Genomic DNA, 21,769 nt, shown 5'->3' on the forward strand with positions numbered 1-21,769 from the left:
GGTTGTGCTAGTATTTTGAAATTAAAAAATCCAAACCTCTCTCTTTACAAACAGACTGGAAAGAAACATCATCTCTGTTTCCATCAGTGCGTGGCAGTATCCCTGCTGACCTGGTGCCGGGCTGGTACTGCTCCTAAGGCGTGTGACGTTCTCCCACGCTCTCCCAGTCAGTAGCAATGTTTCCTTTAACTTCAGTCGTACAGAGCCAGACCTCCAACGAGCACAAAACTAGCCCCAGCGCAGCCTGCACAGCTTGCAAACCCCTCTATTGTCCTGCACAAGCTATTTTCATGGCCCAGGTTCCTTCCTGATCTTCAGCAGTTTTACAGTCACTGAAATCCACTGGCTGCCAGTAAAGTAATCCCAAATCACAGCAGCTACGTAAAAGGAGATCCAAGCCTTTATCACTCGTTATGGGTGTATGCGTGCAGTATTGCCAAGGTGTCTGACCTCAGGCTGCACAAATATACACATGTTTTTTCCCTTGCTGCTGCACAGAGCTACAAGTTGGGAGTTAAAGACATTACACAGTTCTCTGTGGCTGCGTATAATACTTGTAGCTGCTACTGCACTCCCAAAGCCCACCCACAATTTCATTTTCAATTAGCGGCTCTTAGAAAAGCAGTAATGAAAGCAGTTGCTAAAGAGCACTCAGATGTCACTGAGAGACTGCAAACCCAAACTGTAAATAGCACATTGTAAATCGCTTGTCACCACAGTCAGCTCTCACTGGAATCACACTGCCGGTGACAATCAAACCCATCTGCTCAGCTCCCCGACCAATGTCACCACAAACCGCACAGCTCACACCCACCTCCTGCTCCGCTCTCATTACCTGTCACGTACAGGCTTGTCTAAGAGTGTGCAAAAGCCATTCCTGACTGTAAGAGTGATTAAATGCCGATCACACAACTGTTATTTCACCCTCCGCACCAGCGGTTTGCTGCACTGAAGCACAGAAGCACCTCTGTACGAGAACAAGCGTGCTATTTAGTTAAATCTGCGACACAATTAATGACGTGATGTGCCCAAGTGATGGTGATAGAGGATGACAGTGGCCATCCATATCAGCCACCAAAAGCTGTAGCAGTCTCAACTTTAAGATGTACAGGTTCCAGGCAAGATCACCAAGGGGATCGTGGACTTAATTCTGAGAAGGAAAAGCTTCAATACTTCCCTCTCTCCCCTTTAATTGATTGATGTAATGGACTACAAGGTTAAAGCTAATAGTTTATAATGCTTGTAGCTGATGACTGCCAGGCATTTTTTTTTTGGCTGTTCTTCCCATTTTTCCTTTATCTCATTAAAATTTACCTCGTAATTCATCTCTCCATCATGAGTTTTCTTTCCTTCATTCATTAACTGTCCGTTATTTATTACCAGTTTGTCTCCTTCCTTGCACTCACACAATATCAGGGATTGGGATTTGATATCCTGCAAGTGTCTTTGGAATCAGCCATAAAGACAGAGCCCAGCAGCAGCTGGCTCCCATATATACATAAGCCAGCTCAGATACCACTTGCCCAGCACACAGATTCCTGTTTTAGAAGCATACGCCAAAGATGATCCTGTTCTGCAAGGAGGAGTAAGAATCTCTCAGCAGATAACGAAAACGGTGAAGGAAATGGTGGAGGCAGCAAAAGTCAGTGTCTTCTGCTCTTTCCAAAACACACACCCCACTGAATAGAGAGAAATGATCCTTCCCTCTCACTATCAAAACACTCTCAATGCTCCTGCCAGAATGCCCCCCCCATTCTGCCCAAACCTTGAGGAATAAAAACTCATTAAAAGCTATTTTAAAAATTTTGCCACCCTTTTACTAGTTTAAAAATGTTCACTTTAAGATTTTCAAATTATTTTTACAGAAAACACATAAAAACACGCCATCCTCAATTAACGTAAAGGAAATTAAATTTAAAACGCTGGAGAAATATTCTGATGAGTCTTATATTTGCTTAACGCCAACTAAAATTTCCTTGAGGCATTTAATAAGTACATTTAGAAAAGCTCACAAAGCAGAGTTCAAAAGTCTTCTTGCTAGTAAAATATTAGCCTTAATTAACCTACAGTTTCACATTTTCTGGATTTCAATAAACCTGTAGGCATTTCAGCATAGCTGGGTAAATACCTGCATGAATACTGCAAGGATTTTCTCTGAAAACTAATTAGTAGTCCTTCCAAATAGCTGACTTCAACTAAATCTGTTTGACAAGGGAGCTTCATACCATAAATCCCACATGTGAGTTACCTCCAGCAGATAACAGATTTCACAGAACGGCGTATCAGACAGGACTGTTAACTGCTGGTGGAACAATGAACAAGATCTCCAGGTATAAAACATTTCCCAACAGGGACAGACTGCGGCCAAGGTCTTACGCCAGCATGGGAACGCAAGTGACGGTATCGCGATTGCATCCTGCCATCCAATTATAATATTCACATGTGACAATTCAAGATTCCTCTGGGGACAACACAGGCAAGATATATTGTTCACATATAAATATTTTAAAAATACATGTGTAAGTATAAAATACTTGTCAAGCACAAAACATCACTGGGCCTAAATTCCTGGCTTGTTCTCATCTGAGAAGGCTGACAAGCAACTTCACTTCCTATGGAGAGCCCAGGAATTCAGTGGGATGGAGTAGCGTGGGGAAACAAACCCAAGGTGTGCAGCCAAGAGTCACTCGAGCAGAAAGAGTGTTAAATAATCAGAGAAAATCATCCTCAGAACTTATCATTCTCCTTCCTTTTTTTCAAGGTCTTCACCATTTGTCATGAAAGAAGACAGAAAATACTTACCAGAAATACTATATATAAAGGTTGTGTGTATGTCTTTTCAAATAAGCTTTATAGTCTTTTCTGTGACATCTTTTTTCCACATCTAAGCGCCCAAGCCACTTCGATTTGTCAGCACCTAAACTGTTCATGAGACTAAAATGTTCTTATCTAAGGAGCTGTACTCCTACCAAATGTATTAAATTTATACTGAGGAAGGTATTTTATTTCCTCTCAGCCTTATCCCTCAGGAATTAAGCAGAGTACTCAGATTTATCAGCTAAAAGGAAAACCATTTTCCATGACATTTGTCAACTCAATACCTTCCAAGCCAGTGTATATTTATTCTTAAAAACATAACCTCACAAATAACCTCCATCAGCAGCAAGGCTGATTCCTTCCCTGCTTAAGTACCAGGCGGAAAGGTTTCACCTGACAGTAGGCTATGCCCGGGGAATCAAACAGAGCAAAAGTCGGCTTTTACGAAGGCCAGTTCCTACTGTACAGAGCACATACGTTCACCATTTGACACAGTAAAAAGGAAGAGAGTGAAGATCACATAGGTGAACATGGACCACAGTCGAGGAAACACAGCAGCCTTCAATACCTACTCACAACATAACCATTGCATCAACTATCCTGAGGAGTTTCCCCACCTCACTTTGAAATACAAAGGAAAATTAAATTAGAAGAAATACCTTTAACGGGTATGGTAGTGTAGAATAGGCATTTTATAATTTCCTTGCTTTGCTGAAGCACTGTATAATATCTTATTTCTATATACAGTATAGGCTTAAAAATAATCATGAAAACATATTTTTACCAGCTTCTGTAACTCTTGACTATCAAAACCAAATACAAGTCAATGTACTTCTCATCATCCATGCTCCTTCCACTTCCCCAAGCTCACAAAGCAGCAGTGAATTCCCAGTATTTTCTAAAAGTTTCTCTGCAAAGCAATGTTTGGTTTGCACCAAACGGATGAAGACTTGTTCAGTGAATATCAGCCATCTCCATCAGATATACACATTTTGGTTAAAGAGTCATTAATATCACTCAAATTTAGGTCAAAGCTGACCTCTTTACTGTTATTTAGACTTCAGTTTTGCCAGCTATGAGCCAAATGACCATACAGGTGCATGCTATACTTAGACTGCCCAGCTCTAATTTGGTCTTTTATATATAACAAACCCACAAGGAATATTTATTCAAAAAAAAGCAAATAATAGCTTTTTTTTTTCTCCCTGCATCCTGCTCACCAGAAAAATCACACTTATCACACTTTCTTCTTTTTTAAAAACAAGAAACACAACACTGCACAGTCCTGAATAAGAGCCCAAGATTTCCAGCCTCAAGCTTTGCAACCGTGGATGCTATCTGGTCACTTTTGTCACACGCATGTAACGGGGAAGTTCTTGCTTACAGGTAGGTGATTAGTTACGCAAAGGAGCACACACTGGTACCACTGACATCCTACAAATGAGCTCCTCGCACCGTAATCAGTCTTAGAGCTCTGTCTTGATTAACAGCTGCTCCTCTCACAATTACTTCACCTTGCCCTTGATGTTCAAGGGGGTCTTACGCTTCTGCGTACAAAGTCCAAAGACAAGAAGGCATATTTATGGTACAAAGTTGGCCTAACAATGTAATAGACACCGCATTTGTTTGCCCTAACAGTCTCACAGACAGCCAGCAGAAAGCTCTTCCAACCTTTCCACATTTATTAATCAACTCAGCTCTGAAGTCAATATGTCACTTCCTTTCCCACTCAGTTAATCTCTTCTAGTACCAGGGCATGGTACCCAGTGGCACCCAAGAGCAAAACAACCAAGCAGGTTAAAATAAGTGATCCCACAAAGAGAAATCCACTTCTGCATACCATATGCCAACAGCCAAAGCCCTCCCTCCCCACAACAGATAACTTGTCTCCCACCTGTCTGAGGCCCTTCGGTATTTTCTTCCTTTTCCCAAGGTGCTGACAAAGATTACGATCATTTTCTCGGTCAGAGCTGTACTGGTGGTGGTGAAGTCTATTCTTTTTTGGAAGATACGACAGCCCATTGGTAAGTGCTTCCCGTTTCTTCTTGGCTAGAGGATTCTGTCGCTTCTCCACGCGTTCCTGAGGTTTCAGAGCTACGTCCTTCTGCAGAGGGAGGGAGCAGGGGAAGGAAGAGAAGAAAAACACAGCAGTTAAGATACGGCTGATTTGGTCAACCTCTTTAAGCAGCAAAGCTTTCTCGAGGCAATGCTACAGTGACCAGAAAAGGAGAAAGCAGCCTTCACTGGTGTCCACTTCATCAAAAGACACACAAATGCAAAGTAAAATCTGTAAGATTAAGTGAGTGCACAGAAACAGACACATACTCCTTTAGACTTCATACCATCAACCTCAGAATTCTCAAACACACGTATCAAGTAAGCATGCATTTAGAAGGTAGCATATGCTTATAATGTTTAAATTAACAATCGCCTTTGATTTTAAAAGGCTTGGATTTTGACGTTTATTTTTATTATTTATTGTATTTGACAGGATAAGGCAAGAGCTCACCTAAATCCAATTAAAGCAAATGAATCCCAACTGACTTTAGTGGACATTCCCCTCAAGCCTGAGCTAAGCAGAAGATTTACAAATATCAGGGGGGTGGGGAAAGAAAAACAAACACCCACAAAAAAGCTTCTATTTGAAAACTTTGTTCCGAACCCTTCTTTAAACCCCAGAATCAGTGTCTGTCTACAAAAAATACACAAGTCTTTCAACATAAACACGAGTTTTGTCACTTAGCCCACAGCTACCGTATTTTCTTAATGATAATGTCCAACACACAGTATTCATATTTGTTTCAAATAAACGTTACTTGAAAAAAATTCTCCAACAATACAAAATTAAAGGCAGAGGAAGAGGAGGCTGGAGGGTCATTGGGAAGAAGAATTAGAAGCTGCTGGAAAGCTGCAAATTACAATGCATCTAATAACTACAATTTGCTAAGTCACATCTTCTCCAAGAACCCCATACATAAGAGTACAGTATTTCTATATAAGGGGCAGATTACTTAAATAGTATAATACTTTAAGCATACTCTACTAACATGCCTGGTTGCTTTGACCAAAAGCTCCCCGTGCCCTACCATTAACTACTATATGATCCTGTATGCCTTCATTCTTCTGTTTATTGTCACTTAATATTATAACCAACAGCAGGGAAGAAATTGGGCTGTTGGTCCCTGTCACAAAAAGATTCAGGTTCAGGAGAATATAATTCAAATTGTGCCACCTTTCAATGCAAAAAAAAAAAAAAAAAACAAACCCATGCCTAAAGGCAAAAATCAGTTTGGCTTTAATTAAAGAATGCTCCCTAAATGCCCATCTAAAACATAAGAGCTTCACAAAAGGCATAACTAAACCCAGTGAGAACATTAATTAAAATGAATACACTCAATGTTCAAATTTGATATTTGGTAAAAAGAATAATTTTATAAGCATTAAAGAAGTATGGAACAGAAGCTATAAGACATTTTTTCTACCTTTTCTTCACCATGGGAAATATCTTAAGCTTCTCTTCACACAGTGTTACTCGTATCATAGAAGTTAGGAGCTTTATCCAAGCTCACAAAAAAAAAAGTCTTCAGTATCTTCAGTGTGCTGGTTTTGTTTAGGGAGGGGGGCTACGGTGGCAGCTTCTGTAAGAAGCTTCTAGAAGTTTCCCCTTTGTTCAGTGGGCTCGGCCGGGCCTAGGGCGGACCCGCTGCTGGCCAAGCCCAAGCCAATTGGTAGCAGAATGTTCCCTGATAATCCCTCTGTAATAATGTATTTAAGAAGGGGAAAAGAGAAAAAAAAAAAAAAAAAAAAAAAGGAGAAGAGAAGAGAAGAGAAGAGAAGATGTGAAGAAGCTGAAGCAGGTGCAGAGAGGGGGAGGCGTGAGCCTCGTGGGCCTTGCAGGCCTCACCCTCTGGCCTCCCGCCGGGCGGCCGACTCGGCCAGGCCTGGCTGCAAGAAGTGGAGAGGAGATGAGATGTAAAAAGATTCTGAGAGGCGTCTGCCTGCCTGGGGCAGCTATTCTGGAGGGACTGCACCCCGTGGAAGAGATGACCCACGCTGGAGCAGTTTCACAAAGGACTGTGGCCCATGGGAGGGACCCCACGAAGGAGCAGGGGAGGAATGTGAGGAGTTCTTCCCACAATGATGAAGCAGCAGCGTAAAACAACGCGTGATGGACTGACCGCGACCCCCATTCCCTCTTTCCCCCTGTGCTGCTTGGGGCAGAGGTGGGGGGAAAGGTGCTAGAGATAATGTTAAGCCTGGGAACAGGGAAGGGTGGGGGAGGTTATCGCGTTCATCTTTCTCATGATCCTGCTTTTGTTTTAATAATAAACAAGTAGTTTTCCCCAAGTCGTGTCTGTTTTGCTGGTAACGGTAACTTTAAGGATCTCTCCCTGTCCTTATCTCAAACCTCCAGCCTTTTTGCTTATATTATCTCCCCCTGTTCTCTCGGAGGGGGAGGGAGTGAGAGAGAGACTGCGCAGCTCCACCCTGAGCAGGGCTAAAGTAGAACGCTCAGCTATAAAGTAGGATCAGTATTTTAAGAATCTCGTGGCTCTCTTCCGTGGTTTTTCCAGCTGTTAAAAAAAAAAAGTCAGTACTGATCGTCACAACATGCTTTGTGAAGAGATCTACTTGTAAAAAGCACTGTACGCAAGCTGAGAGATCCTGCAGAGCAAGCCCAAGGAAAAATAAATCTAGAATAATTACTTTTCTGAGTACACCTTCTGCCTCCTTTCCCTGGAAGGCTTTAGATTTAGACATATGCTACAAATGCACAAAGGCAAAATCTCAGGTATCATATATTATGATTACTATTTCACCAATTATCATCATCAATAGCTTCATAAAATAGCAACTACAGCCACTACAAAACACTGACCTCCTGGATAACAAATGCAGAGCACCTCACACAGCGATTCCGCACTCAGCCCTATTCAGCTACACCTCGTGAAATAAACTGGAAAACCCAGTAACGCTGCAATTCCCGCAGAACAACTTCAACACGGCAGAATGGCACCAGAACTACAGCTTGTTCAATGCACTCTTACTGAAACAATGAGATTTTTTATCATAGAACAGATTTGTGCCTTAAGATAACTGCTAACGATGAACATAAATCTTCGTTTTTCTCAGATCAGTATCAAAAAACCCCATGCTTTACCAATAGCAGATTATAACAGCACAGGACTTCTGTTAAAACACAGAGCTCCCATTTGTAGATAGAAATGCCATTAAGAGGATTCACTCTAAATGTAAAAGGTTGAAGGAGTGAAGAAATAGAAACTTTCTGGAAAAAAAATTCTAATGACTAAATAGCTTCCCTCCCCCCAGCTAGGGATCTAAATGAAACAGTGGCAGGCTTCCAGAATCTTATAAAATGTCTAATGGGGTGCACTGCCATCAAGAAATTACTAGCTCCCATTAGCTTTACAGAGGGTGTCAGATGGGTCAAATTTTGCCGATCACTACAGGCATGTCTGGGATAACCTCCTCCGTAAGGAGTCCATGTTCTAGCCAAGCGTATAAAGTGTCAGGAATTGCCAAGGTACACCTAAAGCAAAGTTTAGCTCATGCCAGAATTGGGATGAATCAATCTGCATAATACCTACAGCAAAGATGAGGGTTAGCAGTTTCACAAAGTCCTCTGCAAACTCTATGAAAACGTATCTTTCAGGACAGAAGGAACAATTTGCAGAAATCTACAAAAATAAGGTGCTGCTTCCGCTCACAACCAAAGAGAGGAAAGGGAGCTCCATATGTACATAGCTTCCCATTCTGCAAACTTTCCAGCTCGGTAGGTGGGCTTACTATGGAATTTAGACATAAAGACTGGTGTTTAGACAATGATGTTCCTCCGGGACAGTCATCTGCTTTTCACCAGCTGACATTGCTACAGAGAAAATTACAGAGTGCTCTGCGTCGAAACCCTGCATTATTGAATTGTATGGTAGAACCTCTCATTGCTTGCAACAGATTTGGCCTTAAAAATAGATATGTATATAGAAATATATATTGAATTATTAATTTGCAGACTGGACTGCAACAGGACATGTACAAAGAATAAAGGCGTAGACACGGGTATGCATTAAAAGTAGCTTGACTAGAGATCACACAGGGTGTCATCCTCATGTCTGAGGGTGCAAGCTGGCTGGGGCTGTTTTGGACACGGCGTCGGTACAGCAGCGCACATGAGGCTGCGGAAGACGTGCAAGGATCCTGCCCTCTCGGAAGCCACGGAGTTCAACAGAGGCAGTGCTTGGCTGGGAATCGTGGCCCGGCATAAATCACTTCCCCACTTTCTTCCCTTTTCCCTCATCTAATTTTTATCTTTCTGTTGTTTAGATAGGACAATAGCTGTACCATGCTGCGTGCTAGTACATTAGCCAGCACAATCTTAATTACAGACTTCAGGCATCATCATGATTAGAGTAATAAGCTGTAATTACTCTAAGGTGACAGGACTGCACAGACCTTATCTACATAGATAAGGAGATGTAGTAATATTTCATGTCGAGACGTATTTTTCAGCAGCTACCCATGGAGTCAATTCAAACTAAGTAGCAGACTCCCTGAACAACACATTCAGACTTTAATGGAGGTTTTTCTCCTCTCCTGCCAGCATACAAGCCCACACATTATTTAATAAATCCTACAAACATATTAGGCATGGTTTAAAACCATCTTATTCAGAAATATCTTTCATCAGTAAAGTGCCTTAAGTGTATCAGGAAGGTGACTTAAATGTATAAATATGTAATTACATGCAATTCAATACAAAAGTGCATTAATATTTATGAGTGTACTGTATAATCTAAAAAAAATTCCATTTGTTTTATTTCTATTGGGCACATTAATCATCCTGATACCGCTGTATGTGCCATAGCGGAGAAGAGCCGCCCATGCTGAAGAGACTTCCTGCCGCGACGTCAGCGAGCAGGAGGGCTGCTGAAGCCTGCTGGGGTGGCACCGCAATCATCTCGGCTCCAATTAACATTAACAATTCAATCCAAGCCCTGCGCTTAGTGAGGGGAGGAGAAGCAGCCTCTGTGGGTACGTCAGATAATTTCTCGAGGTAGGAGGTTTGAAGGACACCCTGCTTTCTCATCAAGTGTTAAGCTTTCAGGGAGCTATGACTGATTTATTTCAGGAGAGTCCATCTTCTTGCTATGTAAATGACAGCTCATTAATTATAAATCAGGTCCTCCGTGGCAGCTGAGCATGCTTCACACTGCTTTGCGTGGTACACACTTCACCCCCATGAATCTCACCCAAAAGCCAGTCCATCGCTGCTGCCCGTTCCTCCTGCCCTTCCCTCCAGCCATCGTCCCACTGACGTTAAAAACTATGGGTAAACAACAGGAACTCTGCTCTGCTCCTTATTACAGGATTTTTCTGTGGGAACACTTGATGAAAAGCAACGCCGTAAATGCACTCTGTAGCAAACGCAGACACTTATCTCCATGAAAATTTCAGGCACTGCTTCGGGATTTCGAGCCTTGATCTTTCCAAATCATCCTTGTGGATTACTGTTGCGATTCCAGTGTTGCAAGAATCTACCATCTGAATTTGCACTGAACATGACCCCAACAAAATGTAACTATTACAAACCGATTATTAAAAACAAAAGTAGGTTACGGTACAGGGCTAGTAAAACTAAATTACAACTGCATCAGTCTACAACTGCATTCCAATTATTTGCTCCTCAGGTTCTTGTTGAGGTCCCCAACAGCTTGCTATCAGACCCCAACAATTTATCCTTCACTCCAACAATAAAATTAAGAAATAAGACACTTTTAAAAACTCCAGATTATTAAACCACTATGAAGTGTCACCGTAACGCTCCACTTAAAACACAAAGAGTTAGAAAAGCAAGCTTGAATCTACCCTGTCCACTACTCAAACATCCAGGCATCCTTGTCAAACAGAACTGTAAGAAAGGTACTTCTGGAGCTTTTCGTCTGTTTTCAAGGGACAAGCAATTCACATTTAATCAGGAATACTAGTGCAGAAGGAAGCAGCCAATTAAGGGACAAAAATGTATTCTTTTTTTTCCCCCACTATCTACAAAAGTTGATTTAAACTCTTCCCAAGTTACGGACACAACGGTAAGACAGACACAGCACCTGGGCCCTGGCTGTCAGCTGCAGCAGTAGGGTGTTACCTGAGGAGAAGCAAGGAGCAGCCAAAGGGCTTCCCATGAAAAAACACTCAAGTGACAACACTGACAAACCCACCACCTCCCTATCTGCTGAAAAAAAACTGTTACAAAAGTTTAGCTTGCAAGAAAAGAAGATGCCTGGAGGGTACAGCTGAGAGAAATACTGCAGCTTCGTTAGCAGCACCCAGTGGGTATCTTTAGCTGGGAACCCAGTAGGGATCCAGCTGCACAAAGAGAACCAAAACCCCCTCAGAGTGAGGAAACGGTGCCAGTCTGAGGGTACCGAATTTGCTGGTGCATCTTTGCAGCCTTCATCAAGTCATACTGTGTTTTCTGTTACAGTTGGGAAGAAGTTTTATAGCTGACGGATGAAAATGCCCTAAGACTTCAATATCTCTCTCATGCGTTTCATAATTCGTTACTTTAGTTCTGGCAGTAACAACAAGATGTAAAGGCCTGAAAACAATGCACTGACTAGTGCCTGCAATCTTTCAAAATCAGAAAATAAACCGAGATGCTTATAACAGTCATTTATTTCCCTTCAGATAAGATAGTTAAACGCACTGTGTATTCTTCTGAATGCACAATCAGTCCCTCAGAAGCATTTATCTAGGGGAAAAAATGCAAACACTCTTAAAACAACACCAGGGAGAAAGGAAGGCAGGTGTAAAGTGCAACGCAAATGATTTTCAAAATGTAGAAATTATGGTATTTTAGGACACAAGGGACTGGTGAAGGGCACCACGATGTCAGCTACAGTGGGTGCAGAAGCCCATCCACTAATGCCAGCAATTTCTTCAAGTCGTGAGACCTCTGCAGAAAGGTTTAATCTTGTTTTGTTTGCTTTGTTTTCATAAAATGACAATCCATTGCCTCCTGCATCTTTCTGGAATCTGAAAACAAAGTGGTTCAGTGTTGTGCAAAAAAGGTGGTGCAACAGACTGAAGATGAAGTGCTGTAGCAGGCTGCAGGACGCTATGTGGTGATTACAGATGAAGGCAAAACAATAGAAAAGCAAGTTGCTGTCTGCTTGAGATATGTTTTATAAAAGCGCTTCTGTAGCAAAGAGATTGCTTTGATTTTTCATCCCCAAATCATTTGTTAACAATATCATTGATAAACAGAAGGTTCCTTTTCAGGTGCTGCTGATTTAAATTACACACAAAAAACTACATGAAAGCAACATTATTGAGGTTACGAAGTCAAGGACTTGGAAGTTATGAACGGCCAGGATTAAGGCTGCAACCACCACCGTAATTCAGCCCTCTTGTGCATATGTGCCACGATAAAATCTTTAATTACATGATCGCATGCTTTTATTTCCCCGTGCAGAATGGAAGGCATTGAGCTAATGAGCAGCCGCTCAGGATTTTGTTTTCTCCTCTTTGTCCAAAGCGTGGGCGTAAAGCTTGTTTACTCACACTCCATTCACACACTCCTCCAAAAGCACAATTATTAATTTCCTCAAGGGCTATTCTATACAGCGTCTCACTATACTATCAGATGCTCAACAAATATCAATGACCTAGTTTACAGCTGCTAGCCAGATGAAGGTATTTCACTCTTCCCAGTTTATAGGTGGCAACAACAGTTCTGACACGTTCAGGTCAAAAACATCTGCTAATTTTAAGCACCCATTAGGAAACACCTAAGATTTGATTTTTCGGAGAACTTAGCTGTACAGAGCACTTCATCTAAGGAAGCACAGCCTGCACCGATTTCAGCAGCTACTGGGAGCGCTGAGCACCCCTGCACCACATCACAAGGACACAGATGATCCCTGTTTCTAAAATATGTAGCACGATGGCCTCCCTCAATGCCACTCACTAAATACAAGATGGAGGCAGAGGAAAACTGGATTCTAATTACATTCAACTCCTATCAGCAAGAGGAAACCCTCCTGCAATCCTCTCCCTCACCATACACCTTCCAGGCTGCATAACAGGTGGGAAAGGGGTTTGAGTAAATGACTTCAGGACCTTGAAGAAATAAAGAAGGCCATTACACCATTAACAGCAGCATCACAATCCATAAAAAAACAGGGGCCAAATAAAAACCCCAAATTTGGAGGAACTTAAGTACACACTTGCCTGCTCTGCACACACATCAGGCAAATGGAAATAAGGGATCCTGTAACACGTACTACTCCAACTCAGCTGTGGTTATATACTTTAAATTGTGTTCTGCCTGGTGTTATTTAAGGAATACATGTCTGTCAACTCTCCTTAGATTTTACACTATTTATTGTTGTAGTGGGACAACAGTCACTCTTCAGCACAAGTAAACTGTGACTGACTTCTACTCACACACTAGACAAAGTAGTAATCTAAAAGAAGTCTTACTCAACAAAATAAAATGTCCTTCCCCATTCACGAGTTCAACCAACAGACCATGCCTTTCCTCAGCATACTGTGTGTCTGGATGCAGACACTCTGTTTCCCGGCTATTTATGACACTCCATACTTGAAATGAGATCTGTGTTGTTCCTTTGTGATTATTCAGACAGACTACACAATATTGTTTCTGTGCCTTACCTGAACAACTGTCTCACATTTAATACACATACATGTGTGTTTAAGTCTCACCACATTCAATGGGATTTTAGCAAAATCCTTAAACTTGTTATCTGTTTTGAGACTGCTGAGTACGAGCATACACTCAAATTTTTACCTTGATATGATAAAAAGCCGGTTTAAAAAGAAATTTTATTCAAGCATTTGAGCACAAAAGATTAAAACTTACTTCTACACACCAACAGCAGAATATAATTACTCAAGATTTCAACAAAGGGACCCAGTGCTACAAAACAGCTGTAGCAACTTAGCTGACAGGCAAAACAGACGGCCTTATACAATGTTTTTCACAGTATTCATTAAGCCTACGGATGATACACAAAATAAATATTTAGCTGAAATTGAAGACTACAATGCCAGCTGTTGAGTCAAAGACCCTATGAAATCAAAGCTGGCAAAAACTGATGTCAAACCTGAAGATGAATATCAGAGCAACTGATTGCCATTCATTTATTTAATCCTTTCCAAACACGACACGGTATTCTCAGCCTTATCCTCCCCTCGCCCTTCTCAATTTTGTCACTCAGAATACTATACCGTACCACGCTGCACTTGTGGAGAACAGTCATCCAAATTACTGGAGTCCATGCAACTGAGTTAGGAAAAAATCTGCTCTTGGAGCTTGTGTTGAGAAAGTGCTGAGCAATACCAGCTTAGATTACAGAGGACTGCGCTGTTTCTCTTGAAGCTGCCCGGTTTTGTAGAAGGCAAAGTACACACAGGTGATTCTGCTCAGGCTGATTTAGCCAGGAACCTGTGCACTCCTGCCAGAAGAAAGCGATCCTGAAGCTCTCACTCCACCCAGCTTCTGCCGGCCTGGAAGTCCCATCACATTTTTTTTCTAGAGATTTTACAGGTCTTACACAAGTTACTAGCAAAGTCCAAGGTTACCTCCCCTCTTGCAGATTTGACTCAATCATCTTCATTGCACCTGTGACTCTGCCTTTTTTGAGCATATGCTGTCTGAAATGCCAGCAACAACAGGCCTCTCCCAGTAGGGAACCTGTGTCCTCTGCCGCCATCACCTCAGCCATGTTCTCTCCAACTCCTCCTCATCCAGTTTTTCAAACTTTTCAAATCATCCTCAACAAGTACCTGTCTTTCATACACCTACCACCTTTTCTGACTCGCTGAGGTGCCCAGGGCAGATCTCACAGCAGACAGGGCTGTGCCAGCCCACGCTGGCTGCCCTCTGGGCCCATCACCGCTCTGGGAGCACGAGCTCCGGCAGAACTCAGGGCATGACTCCGAGCGCTTCTAACGCAACAGCCGTGTCACCAGTAACACCACGCTCCATCCCAGACACACTTTGCATAGCTTACATCCCCAACTGCTCACACAGTACACAGCCCCTGCAGCCAAGGGAAATCTGTTCCCACTGGCCCGGGGTTTATTTCACAGCGCTGGGCCTTAAATAAATGTGCTTGATACACTCCTCGAGCAGCACGGCCACGTTCACATGCGGTGTTTATTTCCTTTGTTTGAGGAATGACAAGAAAAAGAAAAAGGGTGTGGAGAGAAAAACAGCCCCTAGGGATACTCACTTTAAATCTTCACCCCAACAAAGAGGGCCGCACTGCTCCTGTGCTGCTCAGTTACGATTACAGATTAGAGAGAGAGAGAGAAAGAGTAGCAGTAAGCCAGCTCCTAAAAAAAAGGTGAATTTGTTCCCTGTGCTACAACATACTAGAGTCATAGAATCACAGAGTGGTTTGGGTGGGAAGGGACCGTTAAAGCCCACCCAGTCCAACCCCCTGCCAGGAGCAGGGACATCTCCAACCAGATCAGGTTGCTCAGAGCCCCGTCCAACCTGGCCTTGAACTTGCATGAGTTGCACATTTACAGTGATGATCCCATGTTTGTGCACAGCACTGTTATTCTATATAATCAAGCCATGCCCAGAAACGCCTTGATCTGCTGCAGAAACACGCTTGGCTGCAGGCAAGGGCTGGACTGTCTGTTTCAGGCAGACGCCTGCACCTCAGTTCAGGGGTCAGCTTTGTGTCACAGCAGGGCCAAAAATTGTTCTCCGTGGAAAAATGTGATTTGCATGGTGGAAAGAGCCCAACTGAACAGTTATCAAGTACCATATTGGGTAACATGAGAAACAAATAATTTCAGTTTGTATAAATAATTGAGCAACTCTTCAGTTCTACATTGAAACTTCTGGAAATTTTTTTCCTTCAAATGATTTTTTGGGCATTTGGGTTTTTGGTTGTTTTTTTTTTTTTTTTTTGCTTTTTTTTTTCCCCCACTTTTTGTTCTGATTCGGAATAGAAATAAGTTTTAAAATATCAAACTTTCTCCTAAAAATAAAAATGTTATATGTTTGTATCTGTAGTTATGTAAGATCTGCATATACTGACCAAAATACACACGCTGTCTTAGGATCAAATTGCATTGCTTTCTTAGCTATTTTTTCTTCTTTTCTTTTCTTTTTTTTTTTTTTAAATAATATGTCCTCTTTTAACCTTGTTTATTCCGATGCCCAAAAGCCTCAGTCCCAATGTCCTGGCAGCTTTACCAGGAGAGTTCTGCAATGAAATCATATTTCTCTCCAGCGGAGCCTCTGGCATGAAGCTGACCGTGGGCTCCTCCACTCTCCAGATCCGTACGGTGTTTGCTAATTCAAATGGCACTTCGGTTGGCAGGCCATGGACTGAGGCCACGGCGTTAGTGGGCCAATAAATCTTTCATTTAAAGGGTATCCCCCCTTACTGCAGGGTTAGAATAAATGGATGTGGTCTTAGACGGCTCTCATCCCTGCTATTCCTGCACTAGCGCTAAACAGACTGCAGCCTCCAGTCTCTCACACTGGCATCATTGATTAGCACAGCGTTCAGGATTCCTAAAAAAGGTATTATGGTTTGTAAATCAAATCCGAAGCACCTCTGTATTCCTTGTCTTGCAGAACGATGGAAAAGCACCAGGAAAAGTCCAAGGTATTCCAAAGGCCTCACGATGCTCACTGAAATACCATAGCCACGGAAAGGGACTGAGTCAGGACACCTCAGAAGAGGTCAGCTTTGCTGCCGCGCTAGCCTCAAGACCAGACCAGAAAATTAGCTCTCCAAGAGTCAAGACAAAGGAAGCACCTTGAGACAACACAGGTAAAAACAACTAGGAAACTGCGCTATATAGGGAGAGAAAGGGAGAGATGGAAACATCCACGTCATTCATTTATCACAACTGAAGCCTTACAGGTGCGCAGGGAAAGCAGAGGCATCCCTCTGCACATGCAGACAAGCAGGACAGACGTAGATAAGCAAGGAAAAGGACAGAGGTAGAAGAATTACTCCTGGATTATGGCAGATGGTAAATGCTCCAACCCATAGATTTTTTAACCAAACCAAAACTCTCCACACAATAATGTGTTATAATTACTGAGCTTTTCAAAATAAAAATCTATTTCGAGACAACTCTCTTCCATCTTTCCAGTCAAGAAGTTGAAGTTCTTACCACACTATGATTTCTGTCTTCTAAGCTCCTACTGTCTCATACTCCTCTTGATTTTCTTTCTCCTTCTCTGGGAATCAACTTAACTCTGCAGCTGTTCTTGGCGTGTGGCATACAACCTCACACAAAAGACTGACGAAGGCAGATTTTAAAATGAAATGATAAGTGATAAGCCGAGAGACAGCACGCGTGTGCTCAGATATGACCAGAGGACTGTGTTACTTAAGGTGAGCTTGGTAATATTCTTAATTAGGAAAAGGATCAGAACCTTTGTGCAATTAGAGGAAAAAAAAGAAACAACAGTTCAACTTCCCATCTGTAAAAGAAACCTCCTCCTAGCATTCAGGCAGAAAAAAACAGAAAAGAACAAAAGTTTAAGAAATAGAGCAATATGTAACCTTTCCATTTACTGGCTTATTCTTCCCCTAGGAAACAGATACAGTGAAGATAAATGTGATGATCAAAAAGCAGAGGGATTACATTCTTGTACAGTGCTGATCATTGGCAAATCCCCCTCTCTGCCGTTCAGAAGCACAGCTTAGCATAACAGACCAGATTTATCACTGCTCGTCCTTCGTGCCACTTACAAAGCAGATATAAGGTGCTCCTATGTCCAGAGCCCTCATCCACATACACAGATGAAACAAATACCAGAACTATTTTCTTGTTATGTTACAAAGGTATAAGCCACCGTACCAAATGCAGAGAATCAAACGTACTGGATAACTGCCACACACGTTTTCCATCTTTATTGCTACACTTCCGTTCATGCATCGCATCCTTACAACAAGGCATTCGTTTCAGCTTTAGGCAGGTGGATGCTCCAAAGCCTATGTGGCATCACCCAAAAACCCATCAGGTATATTCAGCTCCCAGGAGGGGAAACACAGTTCTTCCCTTCTGCCCTGAATTCAGAATACGGAGTCTCCAGTTAAACGGGCACAGAAGCTAGCATGACTTCTTGTCCTGGTTTCAGCTGAGGAGGAGTTAAGTTTTCTTCCCAGTAGCTGCTGTGGTTTGGGTTTAGTATGGGGTTTGGTATGTGAAGCACTGATGTTATTAGTTCTACTCTAGGAGATCAAGGACTTTTTCCAGTTTCCCAGGATTCACTAATGTGCAGATGCAAGAAGCTGGGAGGGGTACAGCCAGTACAGTTGACCCAAACCAGCCAAAGGAAATATTGCATACCACAGATAGCAGTCTCGGTATATAACTGGGGGTTGGCCAGTGGGTAATTCTCTTTCTCCAGAAATCACTGTTCCGAGATTACTCTCAGTTCTGCTCTGTGACCGCTGCTTGGGACTGGCTCTATCAGTCCTCAGGTTGTCACCAGTGAGAAATTGTGCAACATTTGTTTTGTATAATTACTATTATTAGTAACATTTATTATTATTATTATTATATCTTCCTTTGCTCTCCTCGTAAACTCTCTTTATCTCAAACCACAAGTTCTCAATTCTTTCTGATCCTGTCCCTCAACACACCAGGGAGTGGGAGGGTGAGCAAGTGGCTGCATGGTTCTCAGTTGCCAGTGGGGGTTAAACCACAACACTACTTTCTCCAGTTTTATTACAGGGCATAGACCCTGTAAAGCTACTTGATACACCACAGAAAAAAAGAAAAATAATGTTTCCTTCACAGTTGTGTCATGCCTGAAAACATTATATCTTCTGCAAATATTCAATTTTGTGGATAGATCTAAAACTGAAGTGTCATCTAATATTCTGGGCTATTCAGTGGCTGGAAGAAAAATTTCTGTAATACTTCTTGTTTACAGCCACCTAGAAGCCACAAAATTTAACTTGGTAGGGATGTACAGTCAGGGGATCCAGTTCCAAAACAGAACATCTCAAGTCAAGAGCTTTGCTAGTGCCTGCAGCAAACTTGCAAGGAGTTACAAAAACTGTGAATCATACCACTTGAGCAACACTTACGTTCAAACTACACTTTATCATATACCCGGCTGTCTCAACTGAACTCGTAACCATTTCTTCTGCAGAAAGCATCTGAACTGCTGTGTCTCTGTAAAAACTTGCCTGGAGCAGAAAGCAGATAAAGCTCTGCAATGCATCTCCTGAGAGCTACGGAATATGTTGAAGAGAATTAGAACCGTAAGCAGGAATCAGTCTGCACTTGGAAGGAAACCTTTCCTACTGAAGATTTGTTTTCTAAGCTGCTTGTTAGTGCCGGTATCCAAATCTCTCCTGTCTGATCTTATCACAGCTTGTACCCTGCCAGGCACAGGATTAGAGCCGGCCAGACGGAGATGGTAAGTTATTAACGGGGGTACGTGGAGACAGATGTTGAAATGCCTGCTCTTCCACTGACTCTCTGTGACCTGCAGCAGCAAGCTAAGCCCCAATCCACAAAGTGGGTATTCAGGGGCCTAAAACTATTTAATTCCCATTGACTGATTTTCTAAAGGAAATAAATGGCTTTGTGAATTTGGGCCTTCAGCCCTTCCATGCAGCACTGCTCATTGGTAAAATGGAAGTAGAACCACATCCTGTTTCATCTGTGTGGCCTAATGCTAAATACTTAAAGAGGTAAATGGATCAGGCTTGGAAAAAGCAAACAAGACACTGCAAAAGAGATGTGGGCCCATGGAGCGGCTGGCACACCTCCCTCCAGCCAGACCTAGATCAAGGCAGCCATCTTCTGGACAGGAAATATAACGGTGCCCAACTGCTATACGCCAGAAAACATCTCAGGGCTTGCACCATTCATTAATTTGTTTGGGAAACAGAAGCAAAGTCGGTCTCTCATCTTCCAAGCCTCTGTGGCCCCTCAACTTCATCAGACCAAACACCCACAGCCAGCATGTTCCTGGGGTGTGCCCTGGGGGACTGCTGCAGCCCTCTGCCCTGCCTCTCACCCCTCGTCTCCAGGCACAGGGGCTTCCCCCAGGCTTCCTGCCAAGCAGGTACTTCTTGAATCTCCGTGTTCTGCTACAATTGATAGGATAGAAAAGTCTTATCTTTCATGTTTTCTCCATTGGCCTTACTGGAGGAGGAAAGCATCTCCATCTCTCTCTCTCCCCTTCATCCAGGACAGCCTCACTGCTATAGCTCAGCTGCACGTGTATTTATTTGGTTCTCGCTTTCTCATGTTTTTCCTTTCCAGGCCTACAGGCTCCCCGCATGCCCAATTCCTCTTCCTAACACAGTGGAGTCACAGCATTTCCCCGTCCCTGTTCTTCATCCTAATACCAGACAACTCTCTGTCTCTGTCCCTCTCTAGGAGGATCAGCCTTCCCCAGTCTCCCTCATCACCAGCTCCCCTCACCCTCCTCCTCAGTCCTGAGCCAGAGCCTCTGCCTCTCGAGGAGCGCTCTCCTGCTCTCCTTCCCCCCAGCAACGACTCTCCGCGCAAGTCGCAGCCGTTGAAATCAATAAAGATCTTTCATTCTCCTGCGGGTTGAGAGCTACCAACACCTGCATGGGAATGAAGAGTTGGGGGGGGGGGGGGGGAGGGAAGAAAGACCGCAGGCAGTTTTCTTTCTAAGCTCCCTATCGTCTTTGAATATCCCCTACTAGCTGTTCTGGAAGAGCAGCACTGCTTTGACAGAGCATCAAACCACAAAAACACACAAGAGGTGGTACCTTGTCAGCCTGTACCAGTCTCCTCTTCCCTTGTACTTCCCGAGAGCCAGACCCACTGCATTTGAAGGGACCATTCGCCTGCCCAGTGTCACGGAGATACACAGATGCTCCCAAGGCCACCAACACGCTCTCAGTCACAAGGAACTCAGGTGCTTTGTTTCAAGGCAATTCAGCTGCTGTTAGGTCCCTATGCAAGCAACACCCCTACACACCCTTATGGACGCTGGCCAGATTGCCAAATGGAGTTTGGCATTTGGAGTACATGAGATGGCCCCTGGGAGGAGCGATGGGAACAGACCTTGGAAGAAATCTGAGGTGGTCATCCTTTTTTTTCCAATTCCATAACCTGTCCCCCATTCCCTAGACTATTTTACATCTCATGAACTAGGGCACCTCTTATAAAACAAGTTCAGGACAGAAAATCCAAACCAACACTTCAAAAAGACACCCGAAATCTGTAGTTTTATTATGAGGCAAAAATGACCTCAAAAACCGGGACTAAACAAATGCCTGGAGTGAAAAAGATGGAATATATTAAAGGATGTAATTACGGCTGGGAAAAGAGGGAAGGAGGTCGCTCAACAGGATGAAAGATGGATTTGAGAAATCAGAAATGAAAGGAGGTGTCAGCTTGAATCAGCCAGGCTGAAAACTGCTGCTGATTTTGACTGACACACTGAGGCTTTCTGATTGCAAACTCCTTCTCTAATAAGCTGCAAATTCACCTCTACACTTTTACTTTGATCTTAATGCAAATGTTTTACAATGGACAGATTTCATGATGTTCAGGTGTGTACTGGTTCTATCGGACTGGATACTGGAATCAATCTCCCCCTTTAGAAAGCTTGGGTTAATGGCAAAGTTTATTAAACTGCATGCAGTCATTCAGAAAAGATCAATAGAGACATGATTACAGAGCAACCAGAGGATTAAACATGAGATTTATCACAAAATTAAACTGAATTAAATGTTCTCTGATAGCACTTGAAATGCTGTCGATACTCCTAACTGATAATCTATGCTTTGTGTGTTTACTGAACAGGCAGCAGGGATGTCTGACTCGGGAAGATGACTATAATGTAAAAACATAAGCTGCAAAGATTTGCTGAGAGCATTAAAGCTCACCTAGAAAACCATTATTTCTTCCTGTTAGAAGAGCAAAA

The 21,769-nt window shown here is 42.8% G+C and overlaps 1 protein-coding gene across 4 annotated transcripts in view; it reads right to left on the reverse strand.

Annotated features, from left to right (window-relative positions):
• AUTS2 (activator of transcription and developmental regulator AUTS2) overlaps nucleotides 1–21,769 on the reverse strand; it is a 779,256-nt gene that overhangs the window by 565,244 nt on the left and 192,243 nt on the right. For all 4 annotated transcript variants that reach the window (XM_086763110.1, XM_086763109.1, XM_086763108.1 and 1 more), the window contains exon 2: nucleotides 4,712–4,921. In XM_086763110.1, the coding sequence (XP_086619236.1) occupies nucleotides 4,712–4,921 (210 nt within the window). The remainder of the gene's footprint in view (nucleotides 1–4,711; nucleotides 4,922–21,769) is intronic.

Source organism: Chlamydotis macqueenii, chromosome 19, assembly GCF_036417535.1.
Source record: "Chlamydotis macqueenii isolate bChlMac1 chromosome 19, bChlMac1.mat, whole genome shotgun sequence".
In the NCBI taxonomy this organism is placed as follows: Eukaryota; Metazoa; Chordata; class Aves; order Otidiformes; family Otididae; genus Chlamydotis; species Chlamydotis macqueenii.